The sequence below is a fragment of the Muscardinus avellanarius genome (genome assembly GCF_963383645.1).
Source record: "Muscardinus avellanarius genome assembly, chromosome: 16".
NCBI lineage: Eukaryota > Metazoa > Chordata > Mammalia > Rodentia > Gliridae > Muscardinus > Muscardinus avellanarius.
The window spans coordinates 4,773,718-4,800,201 of NC_137802.1; the positions used below are offsets into that span (position 1 = coordinate 4,773,718).

General features: G+C 51.7%; 1 protein-coding gene across 1 annotated transcript; it reads right to left on the reverse strand.

Moving 5' to 3' along the window:
* Nucleotides 1–5,878: 5,878 nt before the first annotated feature.
* On the reverse strand, nt 5,879–26,484 carry LOC308275563 (aldehyde dehydrogenase, dimeric NADP-preferring-like; the record flags this gene model as incomplete). Its single annotated transcript, XM_080713927.1, has 18 exons — nt 5,879–5,991; nt 6,113–6,306; nt 7,744–7,906; nt 10,851–11,004; nt 12,362–12,453; nt 12,693–12,810; nt 14,677–14,693; nt 16,358–16,477; nt 16,655–16,734; nt 16,935–17,115; nt 17,550–17,649; nt 17,812–17,978; nt 18,964–19,105; nt 20,389–20,506; nt 22,320–22,528; nt 23,574–23,659; nt 24,423–24,654; nt 26,323–26,484. 18 exons carry the CDS (start codon nt 26,482–26,484, stop codon nt 5,879–5,881), a joined length of 2,448 nt encoding a protein of 815 aa, XP_080570053.1.

Below are 26,484 nucleotides of genomic sequence, written 5' to 3' on the forward strand. Positions count from 1 at the left end.
ACAAACTCAAGCCTCTTACAAATCCGCGGGCTTATCACACGATCTCTGGCAATTTCACGCAAGTCATCACCCGTCATTCATAACGACGTTGAAGTTGCCAAATTCTGTAGCTTAGAAAACCTAGCCGGCAACTCTAAAATGCTTTCATGAAAGTAAGTATAAAAATACAGCCACAGAGCCCGGCGTGGTGGCGCACGCTGTCAGCCCAGCACTCGGGAGGCTGAGACTGGAGGATCGCGGTTCGCGGACAGCCTCAGCTACTTAGTGAGGCCCTCTGCAACTCAGTGAGACCCTGTTTCAAAATATAGAATAAAAAATAGGGCTGAGGGTGGAGCTTGGAGGTAGAATGGCCCCGGGTTTCATCCCCAGTACTGCAAGGGGAAAAAAAAAAATTGCCACAGAGCCAGGCAGAGTGGCGCGTGCCTCTTATCCCAGTAGTTGGGAAACTGAGTCAGGAGGACCGCAGGGTTGAGGCCACTCTCAGCACACAGTGAGGCCCTCAGACACTTAGACTGTTTCAAAATAAAAAAGTAATAGGGCTGGGGGTGTGGCTCAGGTAGAATGCCCCTGGTTCCATCCCCAGTACCAAAAAGTACCCCCAAAACTGCCATGGGCGGTGGTATATGATGTAATCCCAACTAGTCAGGAGGCAGAGGCAGGAGGATCGCTTGAGCTCAGGAGTTCAGGCGTGCCTGGACAGTATAGCAGGACCACCACCACCAAAAATAGCCCTCTCAGGACCCTCGTGCTGCTAGGTAGCGGACGCGCAAGGACATATCTTTACATTTCTCTCTTTCTGTACTACAATGCAAGTTTCGCTTTTTGAACCTTCAGTGATATTCCTTTTTGAATAAATCATCCATAGAACTTAAAGCGAGGAAGCCAGTTTCTGTCACCAAGAACGAGGCCCTGGATACTAGGACTTGGGGGTGTACTCAAGGGGCTGGAGGACGTCCAGACACCTCCTGAGAATAACTTCTCACAGACCTTACAGGGCCGAGGTGCCTCGGTGGGTGGGGAGGCGCCAGGGCTGTGCGGCCGGCCTCCCCTCCGCTCGGGAGGATGTAACTTGCATTATTAAAGGAATGTATATATAATCAACTTTGTTAAATAATTAAGGCTGCCGGAAGTGTGGTGTGTCTGCAATCGCAATACCAGGTGTCAGGAATCACTGGTTTAATTTAGGAAGCGTTCCTTAAACCATGGTTCTAACAGAATAATCATTCTCAAGAGAGCTTACGTGAAATTTTGACGCGGAATTTTCATTTAGTATATTAAGCTGTATGTTATAATTTATAATTAAGCTAAATGATTTTCTTAACTCCTAATATATTCTATATTCTGCTCCAAAATAAATATATTTCACTAAATCGGTATGAGTTGAATGACATTCTTAGTGTGGAACCTCAGCTCCGCCCCGCCAGAGACAGTCTTCTGATCATAAAATTTCTCTAGCTATAAATCCATTTATTTTCTTTTATATTTTATATTTATATTTGTATTAACAAATACAACCGATGTGTTTGTTAACTTTGTCACGCTTTAAGTTCTTAAACTGGGCCGGGCGCGGTGGCGCACGCTTGTCACCCAGCATTTGGGAGCCTGAAACAGGAGGATCCAGGTTCGCGGACAGCCTCAGCTACTTAGTGAGGCCTCTGCAACTCAGTGGAACCCCGTTTCAAAGTAAAGAATAAAAAATAGGGCAGGGGGTGTCGCTCAGCAGTAGGATGCCCCTGGGTTCCATCTCCAGTACCGCAAAAAAAAATTTTTTTTTAATAGATAAATTAATTTTTAAGCTGGGAAGATGTTCTCAGACCTCATGGGGTGCGTGTGAGTGAGTGCTGGCCATGGGTAGTCTGAGTCACCAAGCGTGGAAACACGCTTCCCAGTCCCAGGCCTCAAAGAACACCTAGGAGCTGGGACCCGCACTGGATTCGGTCCTGGGGCCGTGTGGCAAAACAGCTTTTCTGCTCTGTTTTTCTCAAACAGAGCATCTAAAAATGCTGGTGGACAGGGAGGGAAAGGGGACAGGGCCCTGCCCGGCCGGGGCGTCACAGGGCCCCCACAGGTGGCCTGCGAGCTCACGGAGGCCTTATGGGTGGACGGGCACCCCCTGTACCCAGCGGTTCCACGTGGTGTGTGTACACGTGTGGTTCTAGGGATTAAACCCAGGGTGTTCTGCACTGAGCTGCACACCAGCCCGTGTTATGGTTTAATTTTTATTTTATTTTTATTTTTTGCAGTACTGGGATGGAACCCGGGGGGCATTATGCCTCAGAGCTACACCCAGAACCCTAGTTTTTATCCATTTTATTCTGTTTATTTATTTTGCGGTCCTGGGGATGGAACCCAGGGGCATTCTATCTCCGAGCTCCGCCCCCAGCCTATTTTTTATTTCGAAACAGGGTCTTGGTGAGTTGCGAACGGCCTCACTTAAGTAGCTGAGGCTGGCCGCAAACCCGGATCCTCCTGTCTCAGCCTCCCAAATGCGGGGATTACAAGTGTGCTCCACCACACTCGGCAACCTCAGCCCTTTTTAAAGTTTTTATTTATCTATTTAATTTCCCTCGAAACAGGTTTTGCTAAGTTGCTGAAACTGGCCTCCATCCCATGATCCCTCTGTCTCTTATGACAGGCGTGGTCCAACAGCCCTGGCTTGGAGTGTGCCTCTTATGCTGGCCAGTTACATATCAGGAGCAGATGCTGTGGCCTTTTGTAGCAATAGCTGCAGCTTAGCACCATACAAACAGGCCAGAGGTGCCTGTACTTGGCTTGGGAGTACTGTAATCTCAGTACTTGGGAGGCAAAGACCGAGGATCACAGGGTTGTTTTTTGTTTTTGTTTTTGTTTTTTTGCAGTACTAGGGATTGAATCCAGAGGCATTCTACCTCTGAGCTCTACCCCCAACACTCTTTTATTCTTTATTCTGAAACAGGGTCTCACTAAGTTGCAGAGGGCCTCACTAAGTAGCTGGGGCTGGCCGGGAACCCGCGATCCTCCTGTCTCAGCCTCCCAAGTACTGTGATTACAAGCATGCACCACCACGCCCAAGGAGGACCACTGCTTTGAAGCCAACCTCGAACTTAATGAGATCCTCCGCATCTTAGTTGAGAACCTGTTTTGAAATAAAATAAAATGAGCCAGGAGTATAGCCCAGAGGTAGACAATGCCCTTGGGTTTAATCCCTGGTACCACACAAAGAGCGAGCCATGCTTTTCTCTAAGGGGAGTGGCAGGAGCCGTCTCCAGGTGAGTCCTCCCAGCCCTAGGGAAGAGACCCAGGTGGGCTGGGGGTGGAGCCCAGAGGATTGCTCTGCTGGAAGGGACAGCAAGTCTGGGAGCTAAACCAGCGGCTCCCAGGCCATCCCCACCTCTCACCCACTGAAGCAGAGCACACCTGCAAGGCGGGGCCCTTTGGGAAACTGACATTCCTGGCAAGAGGGCTGCCAGGGCTGGGTATGGGAGCACACTCCTGCGATCCTGGTGCTTGGGAGGCCGAGACAGGAGGATCCATGAAAAGTTCAAGGCCGGCCTCTGCAGCTTACACCCTGTTTCAAAATAAAGAGGGGGTGAGGGGGTAGATCAGAGGTAGAACACCCTTGAGTTGAATCCCCAGTACCCACCCCACAGACACACACACACCAGCGTAGGGCCAGGCTCCAGCCTTTGGCAGGGGCTGCGGTCCTGAGCCAGGGACAGGCTGGGCTGGGCAGCTGTCTTCACCCTGGCAAGAGCATTCTTGGTTCCTGACAATGAGGCCGTGATGTCTGGGGCCAGGACGCCCGAGTGAGCCAGGCAATCCCGCCCACCACCCACTCCAGCCGGGACACCACAGCAGGCTGCTGTGGAAACAGACCGAAAGGGTGCCTGAACCCGATGAGTCAACGGATCTTAATGAAGGAAAGATGGCCTTCTGCCAGTAAAGCTCCCTGTAGGGAAAGAAAACTTTTTTTTCAATGGCACTATTTGTTAAAAAATAAGGAGTCACCTAGCCGGGCGTGGTGGCACACACTTGTGATCCCAGCATTCGGGAGGCTGAGACAGGAGGATCACGATTCGCGACCAGCCTCAGCTACTTGGTGAGGGCCTTTGCAACTCAGTGAGACCCTGTTTCAAAATAAAGAATTAAAAAAAAAAAATTGGGGCTGGAGGTGTTGCTTGAAGGTAGAAGGCCCCTGGGTTCTATCCCTAGTACTGCAAAAAAAAAATTTTAAGTCACCTTATAAATTATTTATTAATTAGTTTATTTTGTGGTACAGAGCATGAAGTCCCAGGCGCGTGCATGCTGCCTGGTTTTCTATGGCCCAAGAGAACTTTATGTCCCAGCAGGGAGGCTGCCACCCAGCTCTGGCCACCTGGTGTGCAGTTCCTTGAACCTGCCACTAAATTGAATGTCCCATTTTTCAAGAAAAGAAAAAAAAAAAAACCCTAAATTAAAATGTAATGTGAAATCTCCCAATTTTTAAGCTATGTTTATTATTGTTGTTATTGTTACTGTTATTATTTTACTATTATTTTGTGGTACTGAAGATTGAACCCAGGGGCATTCCACTTGAGAAACACCCCAGCCCTTATTATTTCTTTATTCTGAAACAGAGCCTAGCTTCTTTGCTGCGGTTCACTCTCGAGTTGCTGAGGCTGGCTTCAACCCTGCAGTCCTCCTGTCTCAGCCTCCCAAGTACTAGGATTACAGATATGCAGGTTGGAGTCCAGCCCCAGCTACTTAGCAAGACCCTATTTCAAAATAAATCAGAAAAGCTGGGGGTGTAGCTCAGAGGTAGAATATCCCTGGGTTCAAACCCCAGTACCACAAAAAAACAAAATGGATGAACCCTGGGACCTTGGGCAACCCCCTGCCCTCTTCCGAGTTATTTCTTCCTTTGGACCAGATCAAGGACGCCCAAAGGATCCCCAGAACAGGTAGGTCCAGCCTCACTTGGGAGCGGGGGCACGACCCCCCAGGCCTCAGAGGGGCCCCTCTGAGACCCTAGGGGCCTGCAGAGCTGTCCCTGAAATGCCAGGCAGGGGCAGCCCTCCCGCCGGGGTCAGGGCCAGGCCGGGTGTTGGAGCAAATGACCTGCGATCTATCTCAATCTCATTGCAAAATGAAGATAATAAAGGGTTGTCACGTTCTGAGGTCAGGGATGTAGGACACCCCACCCACTGCTGACACCCAGCATTTACCTGTGCGTCGGGCAAACCGCAGTCTCGAGCGCCTCTGAGCGTCCCGTAGCTCCCGGTCCCCGGAGGGCTCTGCGGGACAGGCTGGAGGAGGGACTCCAGGCCTTTGGGGTATGGGAGGTGAAAGGGAAAGGGGGGGCCTGAGGGGACCTTTCTTTTCCTTCCTTCCTTCCCTTTTTTTTTTTTTTTGTACTGGGGATGGAACCCAGGGACCTTCTACCTTTGGTCTACAGCCTCAGACCTATATATATATGTAATAGGTATATATATATATATATTATATATATTATATTTATATATATTATATATATTATATATATTATATATTTTTTGTGGGGGGGGGGTCTGGGGATGGAACCCAGAGGCATTCGATCTCCAAGCTACACCCCCTGCTTAATTTTTATTTTATTTATTTATTTATTTATTTATTTTTGCGGGTCTGGGGATGGAACCCAGGGGGATTCGACCTCTGAGCTACACCCTCTGCCCTATTTTTTTATTCTTTATTTTGAAACAGGGTCTCACTAAGTTGAATAGGGCCTCACTAAGTAGCCGAGGATGTCCGCAAACAGCGATCCTCCTGTCTCAGCCTCCCGAATGCTGGGATGACAAGTGTGGGCCCCCATACCCGGTTTCCCACCACATTTTAACAGATATTTCTTCCTTGGACTTAGGTACCTGGGTTTGGGGCTGTTACTTCACTGAAGCCTGTCCAGGACCCCACAGTAGGGCTGAGGCCTATGCAGGCCCCCGGGGAACGTGCTGGCCTGCCTGGGCCCACTCTTGGTCACAAGGGAGATGTGCTCGTCTTCTGAGAAACAGCACACATTTTGGCACGCGGGCAGGCGCCGGCAGGACTCCAGGCTCCCAGCCTGGGCCTTTGCTTTGTCAGATTGGGAAGGTGACCAGGGGCCGGTTCTCAGAAGGCCCACCAGAGTCCAAATCCCCGGGCCCGGCACTGGCTGCAGAGCCCAGGACCGGAGGGAGTGACTGTACTGAGGACAGGCGGGTGCTGAGCAGTGCTGGCCACGCGCAGCCGCTGCCCAGTGGGTTCCGGACCCCGCGGTGGCGGTGGCAGGTCCTCTGGAAGGGGTCTTTGTGCCTGAGCGTAGGTGTCAATAGAAGTCTGGCCAGGTGAGCATAGCTGTCAATAGAAGTCTGGCCAGGTCAGCGCCTTCCTGTTTTGTTTCTTTCCACGGCTGTTGTCTCCTCTTCAAACCCGGATTCTCTCTCAGAAGCTGTGTGACCCTGAGCAAATGACTCAGTGTCTCTGAACTTTGGTTTCCTTATATACTGGGAATCATAGATTCTTTATATCCTGGGAAAATCATAATAATACTAGGAATAATATATTCCTTATATCCTGGGAAAATCATAATAATATAATACTGGAAATATTATATTCTTTATATACTAGGACAGTCATAATACTGGCAATCACATATTCCTTATATCCTGGGAGAATCATAATAATACTGGAAATAATATATTCCTTATATACCGGGAGTAATATTGTGAGTGTGTATACCTGATACCTGGTATTTTACATTTATATTGTAATGTTAATATTGCAAAAATGCTTACAAAACAGTATGATATCATTTGTTTGGGGTTTTTTTTAGTACTAAGGAGAACCCAGGGGCATTCTAATTCTGATGTACACCTACAGCCCCTTTTATTTTGAAACTGGGACTTGCTAAGTTGCGGAGGCCGCCTTCTATCTCAACCTCCTAAGAACTGGGATTAAAGGCATGTACCACTCTGCCTGGCTGGATTAAGTCTTTTTATTTGTTTGTTTATTTGTGGTACTGGGGTTGGAACCCAGAGGCTTTCTACCTCCGGGCTATACTCCCAGACCTATTTTATACTTTATTTGGAAACAGGGTCTCACTAAGTTGCTGAGAGCCTCACTCAGTAGCTGAGGCTGGCTTCGAACCTGCGATCCTCCTGTCTCAGCCTCCCAAGTGAGGGGATTACAAGCGTGCCCCACCACGCCCGGCTGGATTAAGTCTTTTTAAATTTATCAAAGACAGCCAAGCGTGGTGGCACACGCTCGTCATCCCAGCATTCGGGAGGCTGAGACTGGAGGATCGCAGTTCGCGGACAGCCTCGGCTACTTAGTGAGGCCCTCTGCAACTCAGTGAGACCTGGTTTCAAAATAAAGAAAAAAATATATAGGGCAGGGGTTGTAGCTCAGGTTGAATGCCCCTGGGTTCCACCCCCAGATCCGAAAGAAAAAAAAAAATTATCAAAGAGAGACATTATAAGGAATGGATGAGCTGAGTGTGGTGGCGCACATTTGCAATCCCAGCATTCGCGCAGCTGAGACAGGAGGATCACAGTTCACAGACAGCCTCAGCTACTTAGTGAGGCCCTCTGCAACTCAGTGAGAGCCGGTTTCAAAATAAAAGAATAAAAAATAGGGTAGAGGGTGTGGCTCGGAGGTCAAATGCCCCTGGGTTCTATCTTTAAACCCGCAAAAAAAGAAAAGAAAATGTCTCAGTCGCCTTTCTGCTTTTTTTGGAATAATGGGGTAGGCACACTTGGTTTCGAAAGCACCTACAAAAGTCCCGACTCTGCCCAGACACTGATGCAAATGGATTTCAAGTCCTGCAGGACTTCTTGCCTTTCCTCCTCAGTGAAGGCGGGCTGTGTCTGCCCCCTGCTGGTCAGAGCCGGAACAGCACGCTCTGCTGGACCATCCCGACCGCAAACAGGTGCTGCTGCTGTGTGGTCAGGGCAGAGGCACAGGGTCAAGGGTGGGCTTCTACAGGGTTTCCGTTCCCTGCCTGGGAGTCCCAGGACCTTCTGGGTCTTGGCTGAGCCAGGGCTCCCCAGCAGGAGCACACGCATGTGGCCATGGCCGGGTCTTCCCTGGAAAGCCACAGGATGTGCGGGGTAGGAGGAAGAGGGCCCAGCCAGAAAAGCAGGGCAATGGAGCGTGCCCCTGCAGGACCGCTCCCTGCACGCTTCTGACTGGGACCACCCGGTCGGGCTCAAGCTGTCCCCGGACGCTGGGCCCCATGGGGGTCAGTAAGCGCCTCCACCCAGGAAAGTGGACCCTCCCTAGAAAGCTACTTCCTGATCAACTAGTTCTGGGCCAGCCAAGCCCTATTGGCTATTATCTTCACTTTTCTTCCTTCCTTCTTTCCTTCCTTCCTTCCTCTAGTTAATTAATTAATTTTGGGAGCCGGACATGGTGGCACACGCTTGTAATCCCGGTACGTGGGAGGCGGAGAGAGGAGGATCCAGGTTCACGGTCAGCCTCAGTTACTTGGTGAGGCCTTCCGCAACTTAGACCCTGTTTCAAAGTGAAAGATAACGTATCGGGCTGGGGGTGTAGCTCGGAGGTAGAATCATCAGCACAGCACTAATTCTTATTATTTTGTGCACAGGGGATTGAACCCAAGGGCATTCTGTCTCTGAGCTACACCCCCAGTCCTATTTTATTTTACTTTATTGTTTTATTTACTTCATTTTACTTACATATCCATATATATATATATATATATATATGTATATATATATATATATATATATATATATATATATATATATATATATGGAACCCAGGGGCTTTTCTACCTCTGGGCTATACTCCCAGACCTTTTTATTATTATTATTTATTTTTTATTTTTATATTTTTTGCGGGTTTGGGGATGGAACCCAGAGGCATTTGACCTCTGAGCTACACCCCCTGCCCAATTTTTTATGCTTTTTTTTTTTGGTGGTACTGGGAATGGAACCCAGGGGCCTTCTACCTCCGGGCTATACTCCCAGACCTATTTTTATATTTTATTTGGAAACAGGGTCTCTTAAACCAGCTGAGGCTGGCTTCGAACCTGCGCGATCCTCCTATCTCAGCCTCCCAAGGGCTGGGATTACAGGTGTGCGCCACCACGCCCGGCTTATGCTTTATTTTTGAAACAGGGTCTCACTGAGTTGCAGAGGGCCTCACTAAGTAGCTGAGGCTGTCCGCGAACCGCGATCCTCCGGTCTCAGCCTCCCAAATTCTGGGATTACAAGCGTGTGCCACCACGCCCAGCCAGACCTATTTTATATTTTATTTAGAAACAGGGTCTCATTAAGTTGCTGAGAGCCTCACTAAGTAGTTGAGGTTGGTTTTGAACCTGTGCGATTCTCCTGTCTCAGCTTCCCAAGTGCGGGGATTACAAGCGTGCGCCACCACGCTCAGTTTATTTTATTTATTTCAAAACAGTTTCTCATTAAGCTGCAGAGGGCCTTGTTAAATCCCTGAGTCTGGCCAGGAACCCACCATTCCCTGTCTCAAACTCCTAAGTACTGGGATTAACAGGCATGTCCCACCATGTTGGGCTCAGAGTCTGGTGTGTGTGTGTGTGTGTGTGTGTGTGTGTGTGTGTGTGTGTGTGTGTGTGTGTATTTTACTGGGGATGGAACCCAGGGGCATTCTACCTCTAAGCTATACCCCCAGCCTTATTTATTTATTTATTTATTTATTTATTTATTTATTTATTTATTTTGCTGTATAGGGAATGGAACCCAGAGACATTCTACCTCCGAGCTACACCCCCAGCTCTATTTTTAATTCTTTATTTTGAAACAGGGTCTCACTGAGTTGCAAAGGGCCTCGCTAAGTAGCTGAGGCTGTCCACAAACCACAATTCTCCTGTCTCCGCCTCCCAAATGCTGGGATTACAAGCGTGCGCCACCACGCCCGGCTCATGAAATGGGTTCTTTGGGCAGGTTTGAAGACAGACCCTTCTTCTGTGACTGGGTAAGAGCATTGACATTCCAGCCTCTGCCTTGTCTCCACGCTGCCCAGTGATACGGGGGCAACCACGCCATCCCACAGGCCCCGTGCTGTGGTCTCAGATTCCACATGCTGGGGTCTGATCACTCACCTCTTACTAACGTGGGCTCATGTCTCTTAGAATATGAAAGCTAGCTCCTGTGACTCCTGCAACCTGTCCCTTCCCCAGCCCCGTCGTTTCCCTCAGGACTCGCGGCCTTTGATTCCCTCCCCGCTGGCAGTTTCTGCGTCCATTACAGCTCTTTGATGGAAATGGTAGAAACTAGCTTGTGAAGCTGGACATGGTGGCACACACTTGTGATCCCAGGACTTGGGAGGCTGAGACAGGAGATCACAAGTTCGAGGCCAGCCTTAGCAACTTAGGCCCTTCACAACTGAGCGAGGCTCTGTTTCAAAATAAAAAAATAAGCCAGGAGTGGAGGCGCACACTTGTCATCCCAGTTCTTGGGAGGCTGAGCCAGGAGGATCGTGGTTCGCAGCCAGCCTCAGCTACTTAGGCCCTCTGCAACTCAGTGAGACCCTGTTTCCAAATGAAGAATAAAAAATCGGGCTGGGGGTGCAGCTTGGAGGTAGAATGCCCCTGGGTTCAATCCCCAGCACCATAAAAAATGTTTAAAAAGCCGGGCGTGGTGGCGCACGCTTGTCATCCCCGCGCTTGGGAGGCGGAGACAGGAGGATCGCGCAGGTTCGAAGCCAGCCGCGCTGGCTTAAGAGACCCTGTTTCCAAATAAAAAGTATAAAATAGGTCTGGGAGTGTAGCCCGGAGGTAGAAGGGCTTCCAGGAACCCCAGTACCACAAAAAAAAAAAAAAAAAGAGAGATAGGACATTGAAGGGTACCAACGGGAGCTGGAAGTCACCCACGCCCTGTGCTAGTCACTTAGCTCCCCCGGGTTTGACAGAGCAAGGGCAGCCCCCGCTTCTCCCTGGGAGGAGCGCTTGAGAATCTGCCGACTCTGCGGTCCACCGCACATTCCCTTCACTCTCCCTCTTTCTTCTTGTCTCCTCTCCTTCCTCTTCCTCCCACTGTGGCCCTGAACAAGGACAGAGCCGACAGGGACTCCTAAAGTCAGGGTGAGGGGACTCAGGCCTGCCTAGGACTCTCCTCACAGGGAAGAAAGGCCGACACCTGTCATCCCAGTTACTTGGGAGGCCGAGGCAAGAGGATCTCACATTTGAGGCCAGTATATGGTAACTTAGTGAGACCTTATCTCAAAATAAAAAGGGCAGGGGATGGAGCTCAGTGGGGGAATGCCCCTGGGCTCAATCTCTACTATCCTCCTCCCAGCACTCAAAAGAAGGAACAAAGAAAAATAAAGTACCTTAGGAATAAGCTTAGGAGCCAGGCACAGTGGCCCACACCTGTAATCCCAATGCTCGGGAGGCTGAGACAGGAGGATCGGGGTTCCTGGACAGCCTCAGCCACTTAGTGAGGCTCTTTGCAACTCAGTGAGACCCTGTTTCGAAATAAAGAATAAAAAATTGGGATGGGGGTGTGGCTCACAGGTAGAATGCCCCTGGGTCCCATCCCCAGTACCGCAAAATAAATAAAAAGATAGATAAATAAATAAATAAATAAATAAGACTTAGTGCCGGGCGTGGTGGCGCACGCTTGTAATCCCAGCATTTGGGAGGCTGAGACCGGAGGATTGTGGTTCGTGGACAGCCTCAGCTACTTAGTGAAGCCCTCCGCAACTTAGTGAGACCCGGTTTCAAAATAAAGAATAAAAAATAGGGCAGGGGGTGTAGCTTGAAGGTCAAATGCCCCTGGGTTCCATCTCAAACCTGCAAAAAAAAAAAAAAAAAAGTTTGGTGGTGTAGGTTGGAGGCACAACACACCTGGATTCAGTCCCCAGTACAGAAACAAACAAAAAAACAAACTCTTGGAGAGAAAACATGCCCTTCTGTTTCAGGCACAAACATTCAAACCACAGTGGGTGGCATATAGATACTCTCATCCTCCTGGCTCTGCTCAGCTGGCTACATTGTGAGAAATGAGCAGAAAAGTGTGCAGCAATCAACTGGCGATGTCTGCCATCACCTGGCGATGTCTGCCATCACCTGGTGATGTCTGCCAGGGTGTAGGATGACCTACCTTGTATCGAGCACAGGCTGAGGAGCAGAAATGGAGATAAAACATTTGTTCTTTCTGTCTAGCAAAGACCTTTGCGTGGGGATGCTCAGGACGGCCCGACTGTCCTCCTGCCAGGGCATCTCTCTGCTAGGCCTGGGTCACGTTTACTCCAGTTTCTGACCCTTTAAGCTCCCATCGGGCACCCGAGCTCTGGGAAACCGAATTGTCTTTCTGAAGCCAAACAGTTATCAGCACAAACATTCATTTCTCAGAAGGCCGTGTGAGGACTCGTGAGATCACTGCTGGCTCCGGCTCACAGGGAGGATGTTCTTGACTGCAGCACCCTGGGGCCCGGCCTGGGCGGCGCTCCCAGGCTCGGGAAGCTTGGCACCTGCTTGCCAACATTGTCCTGTGGGGACAGAGAGGAGGGGATATCTCCCGCCCCCCAAGCCGAGGTGCCTCCTGCTCCTTCTGCTTTGCTAAGAGGCTGAGGCCTGTCTGCCATGTTGGGGAAAAGCCTAGAAGGAACTTCCAGAGCATTCTGAGCCTCCCAGAGTCAGGGGAGAGAACTTCAGTTGCAGGCGGGGAGACTGAGGCAGAGGCCCCGGCCTGCCGTGGGTGTGCATGGAAGCCGAGCATCGAGGGTACGGTTCAGGTCCTCGATGAGAGTAGACGGACGTGGCTGCCTGCCCGAGAGGGCTGGCTCCGGGCCCCGAGCAGCAGCTTTGCGTGTGGAGGCCTTGCGTGCCCAGACAATTTCTGTTGCCTTTAGGAAATAAGCGGCTTAGGCCAAGCCCAGTTGGTGTTTTCCAAATTTCCTGTAAACAAAAAGATGCAGCTTATATAACGTCCTTGGCAGGGGCGTTTGTTTTGCCTGGCGTGGCCGGGCAGAGGGAGAAGCCCAGAAAGCTGCCCGGCCAGCGAGAATCTGACCAAGGGAGGGCCTGGCTCGCCCTGAACCCACGACTGAGCCGCCCGCCCTCCTCTAGGATAGTCTTTCTAAGCCTTATGCAAACTTTCTAAACCTTATGCAAACTTTCTAAACCCTATGCAAACTTTCTAAACCTTAAGAGCAAACTTTCGTGTGTGTGTGTGTGTGTGTGTGTGTGTGTGTGTGTGTGTGTGTGTGTGTGTGTAGTGCTGGGGATTGAACCTGGGGCATTCTACTTCCAAGCTACACCCCCAGCCCGATTTTTTATTCTTTCCTTATTTTATTTTATTTTATTTTATTTTTTGGTGGTACTGGGGATAGAACCCTTCTACCTCCGGGCTACACTCACAGACCTATTTTATATTTTATTTGGAAACTGAGTCTCTAAGCCAGAGAGGCTGGCTTCGAACCTGTGCGATCCTCCTGTCTCTGCCTCCCAAGCGTGGGGATTACAAGCATGCGCCACCATGCTCGGCCTTATTCTTTATTTTGAAACAGGGTCCCATTAAGTTGCAGAGGGCCTCACTAAGTAGCTGAGGCTGTCCCCGAACCGTGATCCTCCTGTCTCAGCCTCCCAAATACTGGGATGACAAGTGTGTGCCACCATGCCCAGCTTGTTTTTTTATTTTCTATTTATTTGTGGTCTGGGTGTTTTTTTTTTTTTTTAAACAGGGTCTCACTTAGTTGCTGGGGGACAGGGGTTCATGAAGTTGCCAAGGCTGGCCTTGAACCTGCCATCCTCCTGTCTCAGCCTCCCAAGTACTGGGATTATAGGCGTGTGCCACCACACAGACTTTCTACCATGGCTTGCCCTTATGGAAACATTCTACCAGCTGACCTCTGGAATTTATCTCAGAGTAAAGAACTCAGGAGGAGTTCAGGAGGAGGTGTCAGAAATAATAATAACTTGCAGGGTGTGGTGGTACAAGCCTGTAATCCCAGTACTTGGGAGGCTGAGACAGGAGGATCATGGTTCATGAACAGACTCAGCTGCTTAGTGAGGCCCTTTGAGACCCTGCTTCAAAATAAAGAAGGTTGGGTATGGTGGCGCACGCTTGTAATCCCAGCATTCTGGAGGTAGAGACTGGAGGATCACAGTTAATGGACAGCCTCAGCTACTTAGCGAGGCCCTTCGCAACTCAGTGAGACCCTGTTTCAAAATTAAAAATAAAAAATAGGGTTGGGGGTGTAGTTTGGAGGAACAATACCCCTGGGTTCCATCCCCGGTACCACAAAAAAGAAAAAAACAATAAAAAATAGGGTGAGGTGTCGCTCGGGGGTAGAATATCCCTGGGTTCCATCTCCATTACCACACACACACAAAAATTAAAAATAAAAAATAAAAAATAAAATAAAAAAGAATAAAAAAATCGGGCTAGGGTGTAGTTCGGAGATAGAATGCCCCTGTGTTCCATTCTTAGTAACACACACACACATATACACACACACACACACACACACACACACACACACACGCACACACACACAGAATAAAAAATAGGGCTGAGGGTGTTGCTCAGAGGTATAATGCTCCTGGGTTCCATCTCCATTACCACACACACACAAAAAAAAGTAGGCCTTGGAATGCAGTTCAGAATGCCTCTGGGTTCAATCTCTAGTACCAAAAGGAAAGAAAAAAAAAGCAGAAATAATAACTAATATTTGTTACGCTTGCTAACGTTCCTGTGCCAAGGGCCTTACCCGCATGGTCCCATTTACTGCGCCCCAGGAGGTAAGCATAACCGTGAAAGCCAATCTGTAGAACAACACACAGGCTCTGAGCCTCTGAGAACTCCGCCCCATGCTCACAGCGCAGGTAGAAAGCAGCCCCGGTGTCTGTGCCGGCTTCCTGTTCATAGCTTTCAGACGCAGAAGGAGCTGAGCCCCACTTTTCTCGGACTCCTTTGGGGCCAGGGTACTAGGTAAGAATTGAGTTCTAGCCTGGCGTGGTGGTGCACACCTGGCATCCTGTACCCGGGAGGCTGAGATCGGAGGATTGCACCTTTGAGGTCAGATTCAGCAACTTGACAAGGCCCTCAGCCACTCAGTGAGACCCTGTTTCAAAATAAAGCCAGACGTGGTGGTGCACGCTCGTAATCCCCACGCTTGAGAGGCTGAGACAGGAGGATGGCACAGGTTCGAAGCCAGCCTCAGCTACTGAGTGAGGCTCTCAGCAACTTAGTGAGACCCTGTTTCCAAATAAAATATTTTTTAAAAAGTCTGGGAGTGTAGCCCGGAGGTAGAAAATCCCCTGGGTTTCATCTCCAGTACCACAAAAATAAAAAATAAAAATATAAAAAAAGTACCAAGAGTAGAGGGTACAGCATGGAAGTAGAACATAGTCCCCTGGGTGAAAGGGAAGGGTTGGGTGAACGCCCTGGGTTCAATCCCCGGTACCAGATTTATGTGTTCATTGAATCTCCAGTTGAGCCTGCACAAGTGTCCCATGGGTGACCTTTTGAAAAACCCCACCCTCAGATCAACTGACGCTGCCATTTTCCAGAACACAAATCCCACAAAGAGCCATGAAATTTGATTACGCGTGCACGGTTGACTGACTTCTTCACCTCCGATGACCTTTCCCCGTGCCGAGGTCACCCTGCTTCTTTATCCTATAAGTACCCCGAGCCCCATCCTAGGGGGAAGCGGATCTGGGGTGCGGGTCTCGCACACCGGCCTGCGTTGAGAAGGAGCGCTCTCTTGCAAAACTGGTTGTCTGTGCTGTGCTCTGGAGGGAAGAGCCCCCAGGCAGAGCTCGAGGGCTTTGGGGCGCTGGATTTAAATATAAGCTGTGGGTCCAATTGCACTGGGTGTATATGCACCACGGCTTTATAATCCAGTCACCTGTTGACAGACACCTAGGTGGCCCCCGCAGTTTGGCTCTTGTGAACTGTGCTGGTATAAACATGAATATACATGTATCACCATAATATTGATTCATTTCCTTTGGAAAGATGCCCAGAAGTGGTAAAACTGGGTCCCGGAGTGGTTCCCTCCGAGATACAACCCCAGCCCTATTTATTATTATTATTTTTTTTTATTTTTATTTTTATTTTTATTTTTTATTTTTTTGGTAGTACTGGGTGGGGTTCCTGGAAATCCTTCTACCTCCAGGTTACACTCCCAGACCTATATTACTTTTATTTGGAAACAGGGTCTCTTAAGCCAGCCAGGCTGGCTTTGAACCTGCGTGATCATCCTGTCTCTGCCTTCCCAAGTGCGGGGATTACAAGCGTGCGCCACCACGCCCGTCCTTATTTTTTTTTTTTTTTATTCTTCATTTTGAAACAGGGTCTTACTGAATTACAAAGGGCCTCGCTAAGCAGCTGAGGCTGTCTGCATATGCCACACTTGGGCACCACCGCAGGGGCATATTACTGACCACGGAGCCGCAGTGCAGAGGGACCCCGCCCTAGGCGCCAAGTCCGACTGGCGAAGGACACGTTGGTCTTGGCTTTGGAGCCCCCCGAGGCCTCCGGGCCCAGTCTCCTGGGTTTCTCCCCTGCTGGATACACCAGGAATGGCCCCGACACCCCAAAGTCTCAAGGGAAGCTACACATGGCGCCAGGACAGTGGCTTCCTGCTGCTAGGTCGGGGTCGGTGCAGTGACCAGCCCTGGAGGGGCAGTGGGGTCAGCTGGACGGGCCAGCGGGTGCAGGGTGAGAAAGAAACTCCTCACTCGGGGGCTCTTCATTCAAAACCTTTATTGATCCCTCTGCCTTCAGCAAGGGGTGGGGATGTGAAGCCGGGGGAGTCTGCCTGGGAATTGGAGCATGTGCGGGGCAGCGGCAGAGCCAGAGGCTTGGGCCGGAGCTCCAGGAGCAATTCTCCAAGGGAGGAGAGAGCCAGCGAGGGTGTCCCACGCGCGGCGCACAGGGCCGGGCAGCGCGGTCCTCCTAGTGCCGGGGCATCTGTGTGGAAGGACGGATGGGGGGAGGGCAGTGAGGCTCCAGCCTCACCCTTGTCCCACGCAGCTGCTCCTGCCCACGTCCCTGCCCCCGGCTCTCACCTTGGCCGGGCTCGGCGGGTACCTGGCCTTCTGGAGGTCATCATGAAGCAGAGACCTCACCAGGCAAGAGCGGCGGTGGGAGAAGGTGTCGAAGCTCTTCCTGCCGTGGTAGGCCCCCATGCCGCTGTTCCCTGCAGGGGGAGGCTGCTCAGGGCCGGTTGCTCACCCCCCAAGTGATGCCTACAAGTCTCTTGGCCCCCCCAGGAGAACCAAAAAAATCCCCCATTTTTTAATTTCCTGCCGGATGTCTCTAATCCCTAGGCCGTCCACCAGATCGTCCGCACTGGGGACGACAGAGAGAGTGTCTTAGAAGAGTCTGAGCCCACCAAACATCTGCCTGATGCCTGGCTCGGGCCTTCCTGGGTCAAGCCAGGATGCTGGGCAACCCTTGGGACCCCCACAGGCTCCTGGGCAGAGGCTGGAAGCCCAGATGGAAGAGGTTAGTGGGAGTCTGAGGCCCCTGGCTGCTCCAGGAGCTCCTGGGTATTCCAGGTGGGTTTGCCAGACCCTGGGGAGACCCCCTGGAAGGAGGCAGGGGAGGCAGCAAGCTCAGCCTTGGACTCACCCACACCGCCGAAGGGCAGAGTGTACACGGTGACATGGACGATGACGTCGTTGGCCGTCACCCCACCGCTCGAAGTCTCGGCTATCATTTTCTTGATCACCTGCAGGGAGATGGAGCTGCTGGTCTGACACCGCTGCCTCCCTCCCTGCCCTGTCTGAGCATGTCCCGGGGCCACCAGGCCCTGGGAAGAGACACAGACACCATCTCGTGAGCACCAGGCCCAGGAGCCCCAGGACCCTTGCAAGGGGGCTCCCGGGCTGACCTTGTCGTTGTTGGAGAATACATAGAGAGCCAGGGGCTTCTCACGCTGGTTGATGAAGCGGATGGCCTCGTCCAGGCTGCGCACGCATATGATGGGCATCACGGGCCCAAAGATCTCCTCCTGCATCACCTGGGACTGCGGGTCCACGTCCGTGAGGACCGTGGGGGCTGAGGCGGGAAGAGCCAGGGTCAGCCGGCGCCGAGGCCTGCGCCTCTGCAGAGGAAGCTGCGTATGCTCAGAGAAGGGCTAGTGGGGAAAGGTGGGGGGAAAGGCCTCTTCCCAGGGCGCCCATCCCCGACCCCAGCTCCGTGGTGGCAGGAGTCGGGGACCACTCTGGATTAACGTACTCAGAAAGAAGCAAGGGTTTTTTTTTTTTTTTTTTTTTTTTTTTTTTTGCAGGTTTGGGGATGGAACCCAGGGGCATTCGACCTCCGAGCTACACCCCCTGCCCTATTTTTATTCTTTTTTTATTTTTTTTTTTGGTGGTACTGGGGATAGAACCCAGGGGCCCTTCTACCTCTGGGCTATACTCCCAGACCTATTTTATATTTTATTTGGAGACAGGGTCTCTTAAGCCAGCGCGCACGGCTGGCTTCGAACCTGCGCGATCCTCCTGTCTCTGCCTCCCAAGTGCGGGGATGACAAGCTTGCGCCACCACGCCCGGCTTTTATTCTGAAACCGGGTCTCACTGAGTTGCAGAGGGCCTCACTGAGTAGCTGAGGCTGGCCGCGAACCGTGATCCTCCGGTCTCAGCCTCCCGAATGCTGGGATGACAAGCGTGCACCCCCACGCCCAGCAAAAGCAAGGTTTAAACATGGAAGAGAATGGCCTGGCAACTGCAGGCCACCTGCGCCACCTCCCGGGGCTCTTCTGTCTCCTCGACAAATTGGGAACCTTCTGGTGATGACCCCCAGCCTGGGCACCGGGCACTTCTCACAGCTCCATGCACCTGGGGCTCCCGCGGCCTCTGTGGCCCCCCCCTCCTTTGCAATATTCAGAGGTAAGGGAGAGATGGAGCCCCCTCTCTGCTCTTGTGGGACTAGAGAGGGTTCTTCCCAGGAGGGCCGCTGGGCTTAGACTTGGCACCAGGCTGTTCCTGCTTCTCAGAAGCCCAGGCAGGCGGGCAGCGCTCCGGGAGGCAGGGCACGCACCTATGTAGCGGGAGGCCGCGTCCCCAGTGCCCCCAAAAGCCACTTTCTGGCCCTCGATCAGGCCCATCACCCTCTGGAAGTGCCGGGGACTGATCATCCTCCCGTAGTCACGGGACATCTTGGCATCTTCCCCGTAGAAATCCTGAGAAGAGACGGGGCTTCAGGCCGGAGCCACAGCCAGTGCCTTCTTGGCCACACACCAAAAGTGACAAGATTCTGGATGGAACTTTTTTATTTTGCTCCTTTTTTTTTTTTTTCCGGTACTGGGGATTGAACCTAGGGATGTTCTATCTCTGAGCTATAGCCCCAGCCTTCCTTTCTTTCTTTCTTTCTTTCTTTCTTTCTTTCTTTCTTTCTTTATTTATTTATTTTGCAGTATGGGGGATGGAACTCAGGGGTATTCTACCTCTGAGCTACATCGCAGCCCTATTTTTTTTTTTTTTTTTTTTTTTTGGTACTGGGGATGGAACCCTTCTATCTCCGGGCTACACTCCCAGACCTGGTTTATATTTTATTTGGAAATAGGGTCTCTTAAGCCAGCGAGGCTGGCTTCGAACCTGCGCGATCCTCCCGTCTCTGCCTCCCAAGCGCGGGGATTACAAGCGTGCGACGCCACGCCCAGCTGCTAATTTTTTTTTTATCCTTTATTTTGAAACAGAGTCTCACTGAGTTGCAGAGGGCCTCACTAAGTATTAGCTGAGGCTGTCCACGAACCGTGATCCTCCTGTCTCAGCCTCCCAAATGAAGGGATTATAAGCGTGCGCCGCCACGCCCACCCCTTTTATTTTAAATTTTAAAACAGGGTCTCAACTAGGCTGCTCCTGAGGGTCTTACTAAGTTGATGAGGCTGGCCTCAAACTGCAATCTTCCTGGCTCAGCCTTCCAAGTACTGGGATTACAGGCCTGTGCCACCATGCTCAGCTCCATTTTGCTTTATTTATTTATTTATTTATTTATTTGTGGGACTGGGGATGTAACCCAGGGGCATTCAACCTTCAATCTCCACCCACAGCTCTATTTTTTATTCTTTTTTTTTTTTTGTGGTACTGGGGGTGGAACCCAGAGGGTTTCTACCTCCGGGCTATACTCCCAGACCCATTTTCTATTTTATTTGGGAACAGGGTCTCACTAAGTTGCTGAGAGCCTCACTAAATAGCTGAGGTTGGCTTCGAACCTGCGCGATCCTCCTGTCTCAGTCTCCCAAGCGCAGGGATTACAAGCGTGAGTGCGCCACCGCGCCCGGCTTCTGTTTTGCTTTTCAACCTTTCCCAAATGAGCTATGAAAATGTGTATTTCGTTTTGGTTCAGGAGCCAAAGCACAGGTGTCTCCTGGAGCCCTGGCCGTCACGAGTGACCCCGGGCCCACCTCCCCGCTCAGAGTTGTCACTCCCGACCCCCCTCCCTGGGGGCGGGGCCCAGACTCACTTTCACTGACTTTTTGAGCTTCTCCACAATTTGGTTCTGGATAGAGGGATCGCAGAGGATGTAGTCGGGGGCCACGCAGGTCTGGCCGCTGTTCATGAATTTTCCCCAGGCGATGCGTCTGTTAAAAGTCTCAGAGTGGGCTACATTTCGCAAGCCGTTTCCCTGTGCCCGGGGTTGGGGTACTGCTGGCTGACCCAGCAGCCTCCTGGGGGCTGCAAGCTGGCCACCCAGAGGCCCCGGAAGCGGCCCGCTCCCTTTCCACGGGGGGACGGGTGGGGATGTCTCCGTGTGTCCTGGCGGATAGGCTTGGTGTCTCTGATCGGATTCTCAGATTCCTACAAGACCAAGTATCACCCGGACTTACATCTTGAGGCGCCACATTGGTGGGGTACAAAGGTGGCCAGGGACCTGTCTAGAATCTGGAGGTCTAGATACGAGTCCTGCCTTGGACCCTGAGTGGCAGTGGCCCCCACATTGAAAATGCTGTCCTGACCAGACCTCAAGTCCGCCCCAAATCCCCCCAACTTGCTTTTCTTTCTTCTCTCTTTTCCTTTTCTGTCTGTCTCTTTCTTTCTCTCTGCTTGGTACAGAGAATTTAACCGAGGCACATTCTACCTCTGAGCTAGACCTCCATCCCCACCCCTTTATTTTTAAATTTGAAAGAAGGTCTCACTAAATTGTTGAGGGTCTCCGTAAGCCGAGTCTGGCCTCAAACCTGCCCTGGCATCCTTCTGTCTCAGCCTCCCAAGTACTGGGATTAAGAGGCATGTGCCACCTTACTTGACTTCCTTTATATTTAATTTTAATTTTTTTTCGGGTCTGGGGATGGAACCCAGGGGCATTCTACCTCCAAGCTACACCCCCTGCCCTACTTTTTATTCTTTAGTTTATTTATTTATTATTATTATTATTATTATTATTATTATTATTATTATTATTATTATTTTGGTGGTACTGGGGGTGGAACCCAGAGGCTTTCTACCTCCGGGCTATACTCCCAGACCCATTTTACCATTTTATATTTTATTTGGAAACAGGGTCTCAATACGTTGCTGAGAGCCTCACTAAGTAGTTGAGGCTGGCTTTGATCCTCCTGTCTCAGCCTCCCAAGTGCGGGGATTACAAGGGTGCGCCACCATGCCCAGCTTATTCTTTAGTTTAAAACCGGGTCTCGCTGAGTTGCAGAGGGCCTCGCTAAGTAGCTGAGGCTGTCCGCGAGCCGCAATCCTCCGGTCTCAGCCTCCCAAATTCTGGGATTACAAGCGTGCGCCACCACGCCCAGCTTAAATTTTAATTTTTTATTTATTTATTTTACAGTACTGGGGATGGAACCCAGGGGCATTATCTCTGAGCTATACTCCCAGCCCTAGTGTTTATTCTTTATTTGGAAACAGGGTCTTACTGAGTTGCAAAAGGCCTCACTAAGTAGTAGCTGAGGCTGTCCTCAAACCATGATCCTCCTGTCTCAGCCTCCCAAATGCTGGGATGACAAGTGTGTGCCACCACGCTTGGCTGCCCAATTCCTTAAAAAAAAAATGTTTTTTCTTTTGAAAGAAGGTCTTCCTAAGTTGCTGAGGGCCGTGCTAAATTACTGAGACTGTCCTCAAACTTGGTATCCTCCTATCTTAGCTTCCCAAGTACCAGCATTACAAGTGTGCAACACCACACCCGGGCCCCTCCCTTGCTTTTCTTACAGCCTCTGCTGGAAGCGCCGCTCCCCCCTGTGATGCCCAGAACCCCGCCTGGGCCTCTCCCCCTCCCTGAAGCCGCTTCTGTGAATGGGGCTCCCTCCTCCCAACTCCCATGTCCAGGATTGCAGACCTCACGGGAAATGGCCTGTCTGGGCTGCTCAGAGCAGACCCTCCATGCTTGGCACAGTCCCCGTGTGCTAGGGGACAGACAGGGCACCCGTGTGGCCCGAGTCTCCTCACCGGCAAGCCACGGTCAAATCACAGTCCTTGTCCACGTAGCAGGGGCTCTTCCCTCCCAACTCCAGCGTGACGGGGGTCAGGTGCTTGGCGGCAGCCGTCATGACGATCTTCCCCACGCCTGTGCTGCCCGTGTACAAGATGTGGTCGAATCTCTCCGCCAGCACCTCTGTGGTCTCAGGGATGCCACCATTGACCACTGGGTATAGATCCTTCCAGGCAAAGAGAGGGGAGGCTGAGAGCCCAAGCTCAGCCTCACCCCTGGCCCTGCAGCTCAGCACCCCACCTGGCTGCCTACTAGCAAGTGGACCCCACTCTTTGGACCCAGGGTCCAAATGCAATAAGAACAGCTGCTAGGAGCTCTTCTCCCCCTACCTGAGGTTTGGCCCCTTGCTGCAAAAATCCACTATTTCTCAAGCCTCAGAGACCTAGCCCCAAGCCAGCCACGCTTGTCATCCCGGTACTTGGGAGGCTGAGACAGGAGGATCACAGGATCGCAATCAGCCTCAGAGACTTAGCGAGGTCCCCTGCAACATAGGGAGACCCTGTTTCAAAATAAAGAATAAAATAGGGCTGAGGGTGTAGCTCAGAGGTAGAATGCCCCTGAGTTCAATCCCCAGTACTGCAAAGAAAGAAAGAAAGAAAGAAAGAAAGAAAGAAAGAAAGAAAGAAAGAAAGAAAGAAAGAGAAAGAAAGAAAGAGGAAAAGAAGATCTAGCCCCGAGCACAGTTATCCAGGCTGTTGAGGCTGTCTTTGAGCCTGAGATACTCCGGTCTCAGCCTCTTAAGCACTGGGATTATAGTCACGCACCACCAGGCCTGGCTTTTGTTGTTGTGGTGGTGATACTGGGGATGAATCTGGGGGCGCATCTACCTCTGAGTTACACCCCCAACCCTCTTTCTTTTTTTTTTTTTTTTTTTTGCGGTACTGGGGATGGAACCCAGGGCCATTCTACCTCCGAGCTATATCCCCAGCCCAATTTTTTATTCTTGATTTGGAAACAGGACCTCACTAAGTGGCTGAGGCTGGCCACAAACCACGATCCTCCTGTCTCAGCCTCCCCGATGCTGGGATGACAAGCGTGCGCCACCATGCCCGGCTTTCTTTTCTTTTTTTGAAGTAGGGTCTCACTAAGTTATGGCACACTGGCCTTGAACCTGTGAACCTCCCATCTCAGCTCTTCAACTATTGGGATTCCAGGTATATGCCACTGTGCCCGGCTAAAGACTTATCTGTGAGCCCTGCAGGGCAGCTCACCTTGTCCAGGTACTGAGGGATGATGGTGGCCAGCAGTTTCGCCGTGTTCTCACTCACCTCGGAGGGCTTGAGGACCACCGCATTCCCTGGAGAGCACAGGGGCTCAGGGCCACCCCAGGGCACCCCCGACCTCCACAGTGACCAAGCCCGGAGCCCTCCCTCCCCAAGCAGCGTCTTTGGTGGGATGGAGGGAAGAGTAGCTGGTGCAGAAGCAGACACCAGAGGAACACGCAGGTACACACATGCAAGCACACACACGCAGGTACACATGCAAGTACACACACGCAGGTACACACACGCAAGTACACACACACAGGTACACACACACAGGTACACACACACAAGCACACACACACAGATACACACGCAAGTACACACACGCAGGTACACACACGCAAGTACACGCACAGGTACACACACACAAGTATACACATGCAGGTACACACACAAGTACACACACGCAGGTACACACGCAGGTACACACGTAGGTACACACACGCAGGTACACACAGAGGTACACACATGCAAGTACACACACGCAAGTAAACACACAGAGGTACACATACACACACACACACACACACCCGCCGCTGGCCACAGTACTGCCGCCCTCTCCTGTGCATTGCTGGGAGGCTAAAGAGGAGAGGAGGCAGGGGAACAGATGCTCTGGCCTGGTTGGGAGAGCAGTGCTGGCCCCTCGCAGGGAGAGGCCGGCCCGATGGACACCTGCATCTTGCAGACCTCGTGTGGTCCCCGTAGCTTCCTGTGACGGCCACATCAAAGCCTTCCCAGGACACAGGCCCCTCTTCCTGCAGCCCCGAGCCCCTCCTGGAATGGAGCCTCTGGTACCTGCGGCGATGGCGCCCACCATGGGCTGGATGGTGAGGTTGAAGGGGTAGTTCCAGGCACCGATGACGAGGACCACGCCCAGCGGCTCCGAGTGGATGTAGGTCTCGTCCTGCTGGGTCTGGGCTGTTTTCTCCACGGGCTCATCCTCGACCCACTCGGGCAGCTTCTTGGTTATGTACTGGATCTCCTCCAAGACGTGCATCACCTCCTCGTAGTAGGCGGTCCATTCATTCTGTGGGAGAACCTCCACGTGAGCTGACGGCCCAGGGCCCGGACTGAGATTCTGGGGCTGTCCCCAGCCCTCAGCCACCAGGGCCATGGGGGCTGTTCACCGTGGGGTTCCCAGCTTGTCGTCCCAGTCCTTGGGAGGCTGAGACAGGAGGAGGATCGCAGGTTCGAGGCCAGCCTCGGCTACTTAGTGAGGCCCTCCGCAACTTAGTGAGACCCTGTTTCCAAATAAAGAATAAAAATAGGGCTGGGGATGTAGCTCGGAGGTTGAATGCCCCTGGGTTCCATCCCCAGTAACACACACACACACACACAGACACACACATGGGAAGGAAGGGGAAATAGGGTCGAGGATCAGCCACTGGGTTGGGGGGAGGGTCTGCAGGAGCCTTTTTCTGCCAGCCTCCCTCAGGTTTGGAGGTGCCTAAGAGAGCCCCCCAAGGGAGAGGGATGGCGAATGAATGAATGAATGAGCCAGGCCTGGATGGGGGATAGAGTTGAGGGTCATCAGGAGTCAAGACGACAGAGCTGATGTGTTGTCTAGGAAACCTTATTGGTCAAAGGGCCAGACTCCCGGAATAGCACTGGGGTGAGGAGGGGAGGGAGAGAGAGAGAGAGAGAGTACAGAATATGCTCCTTGGGGTTTTTTGTTTGTTACTAGGGATAGAGCTCAGGGGTATTTTACTTCCAAGCTATACCTCCAGCCCCATCTTATATTTTTATTTTATTTATTGATTGATTGATTTGCGGGTCTGGGAATGGAACTCAGGGGCATTCTACCTCCGAGCTATACCCCCTGCCCTATTTTTATTCTTTATTTTTTGAAACAGGGTCTCACTGAGTTGCAGAGGGCCTCACTAAGTAGCCGAGGCTGTCCGCGAACCGCGATCCTCCAGGTCTCAGCCTCCCGAATGCTGGGATGACAAGCGCGCGCCACCACGCCCGGCTCTTATATTTTTATTTTGAAACAGGGTCTCACTAAGTCACTGAGGGGCTTGCTGAGTTGCTGCGGCTGGCCTCAAAAACCTGGAATCCTCCTGTCTCAGCCTCCCAAGCGCTGGGATTAGAGGTGTCGGCCACCACACCCACTTACTATAAGCCTCTTTGGGGCTGTGAAGCCAAAAGGAGTGAGTTTTTTCATTTTTTCTTTAAGATAAAAAGTCTGAAGTGATTTCTAAAAATATACACAATGGGGGGGGGGGTAGTTGGCCCTAAAATAGCAGCAAGTGGGCTTCAGAGCTCTGGGTTCCCACAAGGGCACCTCTTCTCTCCTCCCAGAACAGCCCCAGGGTGGAAGCGGTTCAGGTGTGCTGCCAGGCACTTTGGTGAAAGGGTGAAAGGTCTGTGAATCTGGAGGTGTCTGGTTCTGCTTGGGCAAGGGCTGGAGCCGCCCGCTGAGGACTGGGAGGCTCCTGCTACAGGCTGGATGAAGAAGTCAAACCAGGAGGAAAGACAAGAGCAGATGGGGAAGGAGCGCCCTGCACAACAGTGGGATGTACCCGGAGCCTGATGGGACACCACGGCTGGGAATAAAAGAGAGGGTGGGGCGCTCATCTCTGGGGATGCCCAAGTCTTTCCCTGAGCGCTGTCCTGCGTAACGCGCTGGGCCCAAAGGCCCGGGTGCTCAGCCCTCCAAGCCTCAGACGCCATTTCTGCTGCTGTCGTAGCTCACCCTGTGCAGGTCGGCGGCCAGCGCGTCCGCGATGTCCTGCTGGCGCTCCTGAATCATGCGCCTCATGGCCTCCAGCTGCTGGATCCGGAACTGCAGCGGGCGGGTGCGGCCTGAGTGGAAGGCCGCCCGGGCTCTCTGCACTACTTCACTAATCTTGCTCAT